This window comes from Danio rerio, chromosome 3 (assembly GCF_052040795.2).
Source record: "Danio rerio strain M-AB ecotype USA chromosome 3, GRCz13ab, whole genome shotgun sequence".
In the NCBI taxonomy this organism is placed as follows: Eukaryota; Metazoa; Chordata; class Actinopteri; order Cypriniformes; family Danionidae; genus Danio; species Danio rerio.
The window spans coordinates 6,937,660-6,947,635 of NC_141023.1; the positions used below are offsets into that span (position 1 = coordinate 6,937,660).

At 36.3% G+C, this 9,976-nt stretch overlaps 1 protein-coding gene across 6 annotated transcripts in view; it reads right to left on the reverse strand.

Moving 5' to 3' along the window:
- zgc:136308 overlaps positions 1-9,976 on the reverse strand; it is a 97,556-nt gene that overhangs the window by 1,606 nt on the left and 85,974 nt on the right. For 3 of the 6 annotated variants that reach the window (XR_015480038.1, XR_015480037.1, XR_015480036.1), the window contains exons 1-2: positions 7,867-8,067; positions 1,058-2,104 (exon numbers count right to left, since the gene is read on the reverse strand). Coding sequence is in view for 2 of the 6 variants with exons in the window: in NM_001045247.2 (NP_001038712.1) it covers positions 1,137-2,099 (963 nt within the window). In the remaining 4 variants the exon portion in view is untranslated. 6 annotated transcript variants of the gene reach the window in all.

A 9,976-nucleotide genomic window follows, 5' to 3' on the forward strand; every position in this document is an offset into this window, starting at 1 on the left:
TATTTGTAACACAAAGTATTTGAATGTTTCTTTAATTTGTTTACTACTGTCGCTCACAAGGTTAAACCACATTATATAAAACTGCATGCAATAGTAAATACACTGTACTGAGTGGGCTAGGACAAATAACTGAGCAAATCTGTAATTTAGAAAGAGTTACTCTGTCTGTTTGATCTGCTTTAACTATTTCTATCAAATGCTGACGGCTTGACCACATTCCTCCTCATACCAATGAACAAAACAAAAACACCATTCAGAAACATCTTGCAAGAGTCGTGTTTGCATGGCTTCAGCTGTGTCCTCTTCATTTCTGTGTCTGACTCAGACTGATACGGCTTTACTGACATTATTAACAGACAGCATGCAGGAGAGGCATGACGTTTCCTGGTGATGTGGAGCCGATCCGCCAATCACAACACATTCAAGAGTTCACATTTAGCTGATGACTGATTGTAAAGCTTGTTTGGCATGCTGTCCTGGGTGAAAGCCCTGAGCTTATAAGATCCTTGAGCACAGGGCTCCCTCCCTTTGCAGGGCAAGAGGGCAGTTTGAGCTCAGGTTGTCTCGAGAGTTTTTACAGATGAATCATGAACACACATTGTTTTGCACCCCATAAACACCATCAAACCTTTAAAAAACACTGTGGACTACCCTGGTGACAACGCTGTCTGCCTTCAGCTCTTATTCTCAAACTCATTTAACTACGGAAGTTCAAGTTGCTTTTGGTCTGGCTTTGCTCCACTCATCCACTGTGTCCATATGTCTGTAATATCCTGAAGCAGCAGCACTGTTTTGTATTGTCGCACGAGTTTCCCACTTTTTTAAAGAAAAAAAAAAAACAATTAATGTACATCAGTAATTCGCCAGTACCTTTTTAAATGTTCCTGTAAGAAAACATTGTAAATAATTGGAAATCTGACGACCGTAATAATCAAACCCTTGGGAACAACTGTGGTCAGAACCAAAGTTTACAGTGACTGTGTTCTCTGGACTCCTCTCAAGCGGTGGACTTCTACATTCTGATTGGTTGCCGCTGAACCCAGTCATAGCTTATTACCATAAAGCTGACTTGATTTCAAATCTCCTCGACGCCCACATCAGCCAAGACGCGCCGTGCTGCTTCTCGCCGCCGGCTCTCATTGACTTCCGCCTACTTTGATGCTCTCGCTGCTTTCGGTGTGAACGTACAGTTTCTTTCTGGTGTGAATCCTCTCATGTGTTTGCAGGTTTCCTAACTGTCTGAATCTCCTGTCACAGTGTGAACACTTGTAAGGTTTCTCTCCAGTGTGAATCCTCTTGTGTCTTTTCAGAGTTCCTAAATCACTGAATCTCGTGTCGCAGTGTGAACAAATGTAAGGTTTCTCTCCAGTGTGAATCCTCTCATGTTTTCTCAGATTTCCTAAATCACTGACTCGCTTGTCGCAGTGTGAACACTTGTAAGGTTTCTCTCCAGTGTGAACCCTCTCATGTGATTTCATTTGTGCAAACTGACTGAATCTCTTATTGCACAGTGAACAAATGTAAGGTTTCTCTCCAGTGTGAATTCTCTCATGTATTTTCAAATTTTCAGCCGTAATGAAGGTCTTCTCACACTCCAAGCACCTGTACTCTCCCACACCGGTGTGGGTCTTCTGATGATTTCTTAAACTAACTTGATGTCTGAAACTCTTTTCACACACAGAGCATGGATAAGGCCTCTCCTTTGTGTGAACTCTAAGGTGGCTCTTCAAGTCTGAACCCCTCAAAAATGTTTTCCCACACTGATCACATTTGTGTGTTTTATCTCCATTGTGGATCAGCATGTGACTAATAAGGTTTGATAAGTGTCCGAAACTCTTCCCACACTGAGAACAAGTGAACGGTTTTTCTCTGGTGTGGACCCTCATGTGACACCCGAGACTCTGTTTGTTTGCCAGACTCTTCCCACACTGAGTGCATGTGAATGGTTTCTCTCCAGTGTGGATCCTCATGTGTTTCCCGAGACTCCTTTTGTTTGCAAGACTCTTTCCACACTGAGTGCAGGTGACACGTTCTTTGTCTTTTCTCTTCAGTGAGTCAGTTTTTTCACTCATTTTCTCATGACGGTGTGTGTCCTCCATCAGGTCTGAAATAAAAATGAAAAGACTGCCTTTAAAATGACATAACAGCACGCTGACATAATAATATATTTTATAAGGATCCATCCAATTGGTACAATGACGGAGTCCACTGGTGGATGAAGGTTTACTTCATGTTCAGCTTTTTCAGTGGACAATGCCATTTTCAGGGTATATACAGTACAGCAATCATGTAGGGAAATTCATTACCTTTTAAGACCTTATTTAAGACCGTTTCCACAGATTTCAAGACCTCATCGTCACTTTAGGTTTCAACTAGTAACATTGGTGACATTAGAACTTACAGTATATTTACTAAATACTGATTGTAATATAGCAAGCACAACTAATGCCTAGTTCAGACTGCATGATTTTAGCCCCGATATTGGCTCGCCGACAGGTTTTGAGAAATTGCAGACAAAGGCCTGAAATCACAGGCAAATCGCTGCTCGTGCACGTGAGTGACAATCACACAGTATGAACTATCAAAGACGCGATCTGAGAGAATCGCAGATGAGTCGCCGATGCCTGCGGGATATTTGGCATGCTAAATATCTGGAGCTGTCGGCGATTCAAATCATGCCGTGTGAATTGAGTTTTGACTGAAAATAACATCAGCGATCACCTACAGCCAATGAGAGAGCAGCTTTCACTTGTGTGTGCGTGTGTGTGTACCTGCTGCAGGCCAGCTGGAGAAGTTAAAAGCGATCTTTTCTGTTTAATTGGACCCACGAAATGGAGGAAAAACTAGTGGAGGTTTGACAGGACTCAGGAGCAACCGTGTCTGTTTGACATTTCATACAGAAAGAAATTAGTTTATTATCAACGTTGAGGAGAAATGACTAATTCCCTTTAAACCCAGGTGAGCAAACATGTACATGTTCTACCCCATTAAAGGCTTCTTTCTCATTAACTAGTTAATAACAAAAGATATACGACGTGTTTTTGGCTGTGAGACGTAGTTTGGACAAACTTGTCGGCGATTCTTCTTATAGTAAAGTCATGCAATGTGAAAGTCCCTGTCACCGATCCATCTTGCAGTGTAAACAAAGCAGCGACGAAACGCTAGCCCAGATAGTCATGCAGTGTGAAAACATCTGTGACACGACTACTTTGAAAATCATGCAGTCTGAACTCGGCATTAAGCAGAGTTTCTGCAGATATCCTAATGTCAAATTTAAGACTGTTTAGGATCATTAAGTATTAAATTTAAGACCGATATCCCAATATCAAAAACACGCGAGAGAAAATGTAAAATCACGAAATTAGTGTTAAAATAAAGTTATTTAAATTAAACAGCACTGAAGACAGATCAGATGCACCATTGAACTACAGAAAAAACAAACAAACATCTTAATGCTGATTTATACTTTCGCCAGGCGCCTCATTGTGCAATTCACGAAACCGATGAGGCTTTTATACTTGATGCGTTCGCCATTGAGATATTCTCTTAAATGACAGGGTCAAAATAAACAGACAGTAAAATAAGACAAATAAAAAGAGAATCATTAATATCATTGAAGATGTTTTTGGAGCCTCTTTTTTTTTAACAAACTTATCCCTCAGGTTTTTCCAAACTTTTACAAAAACTTTCCTCCCTTCCTTTTTGGCACTTAAAAAATTCATCTGGCCGGGTTTCTAACTGTGCTTAAATGTCCAGGATTCGACTTTTTCTTTCTAAAGCTGTCACTCATTAATTGTATGCATATTTTTTTATTTAAGCCTACTTTCGCTTGGCTTTGCAGCTGACTGCTCACACAGTCGCGAGAGAAACATTCAATAATACATTCTTGAATCTTAACGACTCAGAAACACTTTACTCCATATCTTCGTAGAGGACGAAACGACTGATCTAAACTGGCTGCAAAATAGACTCACACCATCAGTAGTTAATCAATGCATTTGCCTTCTTTAAATAATCTACACATTTAAATCTTGTAAATATGATAGTTTTTAGAGATACAGTCTGTTTTTATTCCTTTTTCTGTCATTTAATTCTCATTTGCTGTATATTTTATTAATTTGATGATCATAGGCTATTTTATAAACATATCTAAAATGCTTTTGCATTCAAGTTTGCTTTAAACTTGTAAGAGAAAGAAGCAGATTTGACCTGTCAGCGGTGCTCATGGCTCCTGAATAGGCAAGAGAAAGTGGATGATTTTTAACAGTTTTTTTTTTTACTTCAACCCATTGACAGTAAACAGTGTATAACATAAATAAATGAAGTTATTGTAAAAATTAAATATGTTTTGTTTGTCACATGTAGGTAACTATTAATGTGATGTGGGTAAATGGTGTGTTTCGATCCGGCGACCACCGAAAGTATATTTCAACCTGTGAGAAGCACTGATAGTATTGTACTCATATGTTAATGTTTAACGTTTTAAGTTTTTGACATGTTAGGTGTTAAGTTTAATCAAAAAGGATTAAATGCTATATTCCAGTTTTTTTACTCACATGCATAATTTTTTCCCCCGATATGTTTTTTTTAAAAGAAGAATTAAGCTTCACAATAGTTTTTCAGTTAGGGATTAATATTAGAGTAGCTTAATAAAATGTTTAGTTGGACACTGCACAGTCCCACAGTCTACACTAAGTAATATTAAAATGTATTAATTATATTTATTATTATTATTGCCATTATATCTATTATTATTATTATAATAATTAAGCTATAAAATTTACAGAATGCAGAACCCTTAAAAATATTTGCTTTCGTTTTGACATCGCTAAAGCTCACTTTTACAGTTGTGTAATGTAATGTATTTTTTATTTAATGCCATGTCAGCAACCAAGGCTATTTTCATGGCAGGAATCTTTCAACAATAAATATACAATTTAAAAATCAACAAACTAAATAAAACATAAATTAAATAAGATTTTTTTTTTTGTGTTAATACATGATAAAAATTCTTAAATCTTTTCTGGTTTCACTGTGTCAAACATGTCCTTAAAAGAGTTCATTTCATAAAAAAAAAGGCTTCTGGAATCAGTAAAAGCAGGACAGTCCAGTAAAATGTGTTTTATAGTAAGAGGAGTTTTGCAGCACAAACACTGAGTAGGGTTTTCACCTTGGAGCAAAAAACCATGTGTTATTCTCGTATGCCCAATACGACATCTGGTAAAATGACTTGATCAATTCGATTCTTAAAATTCTGTGTGAAATTTCAGGTTGGATTTCATGTAATTTATTGTTTTCAAATGCATCCTATTCCTTTTGCCACTTGTTTAAAATGGAAGCGTTGATAAAAGGTTTACAGTTGTGTAAAGAAACATCCCATTCTACAGCAGCAGTCTCAAGTTGGGACACTTAAAAATGCCTTTTGACTTTAAAGATGATCGGCCTGTGAAGTCAAGTTTACAGTGTTATAAATGTAAAAGGTATTAGTGCGTGAGCATGTGGATTTACCGTAGATCCACCTCTTCCATGCTCTTTAGGTAATGATAATCTAGGTAGTAGGGGTGGGCGATATGACCTAAAATTAATATCACAGTATTTTTCATCTTTTTAACGGTGATGGTATAATATCACGGTATAATAAGCTTTTTTTTGTACATTTTGGGAGGAGAAGCCTGTCCTGTCCCTTTAGTATGTGAATAAAGTTAATATTTTTATAATATAATAAGGGCCAGACGGAATCTGCTGAAGTTTTTGCTATTTCTGCAGAGAATTTTGGTAAAATCTGCGGAATTATTTTGGGAGTGTCATAACTAAAACCTTAATATGTAAAAAATAAAAAAAAATAAAAATAATACCCTTTAAATTTTATCTAATGTTTAAATTGCAAATCAAATTAAATCTATTTTATTTGGTAAACAAAGCAAGTCTCATATAATATCTCAACTTAAGGTCAGAAAATATTACTTTACAAACTGCATTGTGCATAAATCAGATGAACATTTTCACATTAGTCAATAATATTACTGTAATTAATTTAAAAACTGAATAAATATAGATTCACACACATTTACTCAAGTAAATAAACAGAATCAATGATGGGCTAAAAATCTGCAGAAATCTGCGGAAAATCTTACTTAACAGTGTAGAACAAAACAAAAATTAGCAGTGTAATAGCACAAGAAGTGTAATAATGTGTACTTTTCACAAAAACTGACTCCCTCTTCATCTGAACTCTGATGAAACTAGACGTGGTTCTGGTTCTGACACTCCACTCATCTCTTTTCAGATAGTATGGTATATATAGGCTAGACATTTCTTCATGATGATTCACTAGTCGTTTAATGGCCACTCCCATTTTACCTACCATCGGCAAAGCTGATACAAATGTGTTTTACTTTTTATACTTTACAACAAGATATATAGTAACAGGGCTCGAAATGAACTTTTTTTTACTTGGTAGCATCAGTGCTCCAAAAAGAATTTAGGAGCACCAGAAAAAATTTAGGAGCACCCACCAAAAATGTATAAACACCATTGCAAATTGTATTTTAAGGCATTTCTTGTATTTTAAAATAACATCAATGAGGACTAACAAAGCCAGAAACAACTAACTAATGCTGAGATGACATTGATATTTGTGTGCAATAATTCCAAAATTAATGTCTAATAATAATAGAATATTAATGACGATGAAAATGACAATAATAGTGACAATGAATTACATAAAAATTAATTAATTACTATTAATAATTAATTATATTAATATTAAATCATTTTGGACAATGGAATGAAATTTAAGAGTTTAAAATGCATAAAACACTGATCAAATTCTTTCTCAAAAAGATACAAAAATAAAAACGAGCTGCGATCTATATATTTTAAAAATTATGGTTTGCTAATACGCAAATAAAGTTACAAATTTACAGTACATTAATAAATAGTTATTTTTATCTTATCAAAATTTTACAGCCAAATATTTTTTTCATAGTTCAGTAATAGTTTACAATAAATTTAGTCCATCAGTTCACGCATTTACTAATACTAAGTATGAATTGTTCTGTGAATTGATCATAGTTCAACATTTACTAATGCTTAATAAAATCCAAAATTGTGTTTGTTAACATTAATGCAGAGATTTAACATGAACTAACGTTGTTTTACTTAAATAATGTTAACAAGGATGGATGAATACCATAACGAATGTATTACTAATTGTTCATTTTCGTAAAGGCATTAACCAACCTTTGTCTTGAAATTATACCAACTTTCAAGAGTTACCCATAATTTAACACATTTTCCCACAATTTTAAGGTTACCCACATGAAAAATACTAGAGTAATTTATAGTTAATACTAAAGTGTTTTTAACCACACTATAATAAAGTGTATTGTACAACTGTGTTACTGAATTTTGCAGCAGTAACTGTGGTGAAATGAGAGAAAGCTCTGCATACTGTAGTAAACATGAGTTTTTACTGCAGTAAACTGTGCTGTGTTGTAATATAGTTGTTGTAAATGTAGTACAGTGTTGGTGTTTTGTATTTCTACTACACTATTTCCTATAAATGACTGCAGTATTTGTCCATGAGGGTGAAATGAGTGAACACAGCATTTCATTTGCCGCTAATAAAGATCAGACAAATCCTGAAGTATAAGAATGTGTGAAAGTAAACAGGAATCATAACCTGTGCTTTTACCGCGAGAAGCTTTTACATCGAGAGCTTTAATAAAGAGGTTAGTGGCCAAAACCAAGCAAAAACAAAGCTGAAAACCGACACTGAAGAGGAACACAGCCGAGAGAAAAACACTTGAATATTGAGAAAGTAGGAATCTGAACTAATAAATAAGGAGAGAAACACAACGTTACCTGTTTACATATGAACACGGTAAAAGTCCGCTATTCCTGATCGCTTTCACAGAGGAATTGACAGTCAAGAGCCAGGATATAATGAAGAAAGGCAGGAGTTGTGTCGTGTTCGCTAAATAATCTCTCTAGAGTTGATAAAAGCTGAAGTGTAGCCTCTTTGTTTCTTCTCATCTTCAACACGAGTTTAATGTTGCTTGTTCTGAGCTTTTCCTCCAGCGCCTCCGCTATCAGTGTGCTGTGTACTACTGCCATCTAGAGGACAATCACAGCAACAGCGACTTACAGCGGTCACCGGGCGCCACGAGGAAATCAGCTTCAGTCAAACTAATCATATCAGAATCAATGTTAAGCAGAAAATAAATAAATAAATAAAGAACCACCAACAAAAAAAAAAACATTTAATACAACTTCTTGTTTTAGTTCAACTCATCATAGGACAAAAAAAAAAAAAAGTTTATTGACAGCAGACACCACACATGAACTAATACTATAGTAAATAGTGAGCTGAGTGAAGCAGCAAGAGTTTCTACTGCTCCACACTCCATGTGTTTTGTATTTGGCTCACTCCACACTGTAGGTTAAACCCCGCTGTTGTCGTTACTAAAGAAATTCAGTTAATATAATTGACATTACTTAAAATATCAAGTTTTGGCATCAAAACTGAAACAGGTGTGTTTAACTTACTCATTAGGCAGCAAAAATTTATTAATTTATCTTTTAAGTTCTCTAAATTTAACATTTTAATTTGTTTAAACGATTCATCACACTGTAAAAAGTGATTCATTACTTAAATCGAGTAAATCAATTGCCTTAAAGGGCCATGAAACCCCCTCGTCTCAGCAGGGTGTTTTCACACCTCTACTTTGGAAAAAGTCAGAAAAGTGGGCGTGTCCAGCTCTGTTTAGGAGGGAGTCTCGGAGGAACTGAAGTGGGAGGGTGTGGGAGTGTCTATTTGGGCACGCGCTAGTTTCAGTCAAAACACACACACAGGAGAAAGTGATGGTGTTTAACCTACATGGACATCTGTAGTCGAATTATTTGCCAAATTATTAAATGGTGGACTTTAACTGCAGTTTGGCTCTTTCGTTCAGGGAATTCATTCATGCCCCTCGCGACAAACGAAATATTTGATTCGAGGAACTGCTCTAAGCGTGTATTTTTCATGCAATGTTTGATACCGCACGGCGAATGAGAGAAAAAAACCCTCTGCATGTCCCGGAAACTTAGATGCACACGGCAGGTAGCGTCAGAAAGCCGCGTGTGTTATTCCGGTCACTAAATTTAGCAGTGTGGGACACATATACGACTGTCAACAGCTCAAAACATGTGTTTTGGTGTTTCGTGACCCTTTAAAAACAACAAGCTGACTTCACAAAGATAATGTAAGTAAACCCATTGTAATCTGGAGCTGTTCAGTTGACTTCATTTGTGTAATTGACTCTTCGCTAAGCCACGCCCAAAAACCGCCACCCACCAATCATGGCTTAGCAACTGTAGCTACGCGCAGGGACTCTGTGAAGCTTTCGAGCGAGTGCATGGATTGTGCAAATCTGACATACGGTATCCTTAAAGTTTGGACGGGATGGTGGAATTTTTTCGCTTTTCAAAACCAAAAACCCAAGAGGAGAAATGCCAGCGTGGATCAAGCTCTGTTAGGAGCGCTAAAGGAGCGGAGAAGTTGGTTTTGTTTTGATAATCCTGACACATTCAGTGATAGAGGGCAATAACTTGCACTCCTCTTACCCTAAACAGATCTAAACGGTGTCTCCTACAAAAATACAAAGCTGGTTATGTTTCAAAGCTGGTTATGTTTGTGAGTAATGCTCCATTTACGCCTTCGCCATAGCGTTAGTAACGTTAGTCATACTAATAGCGAATGGGTCATATTGACATCAGTTATTGATCCGGAAATTACGAATCTGTGAATCTGTTGCTAACTTTACTGAACTTCATATTTCCATCTGTTTCACGCAACGAATATTTGAAATTACAAATCAAGAGAACAAAACCGATATATGATCACAAACTGAGCACTTATGATCAATATACTTTACCAGCAGCTGCTGTTCATTAATTTACAAAATGCACACAAACATACTGACAGTAATGG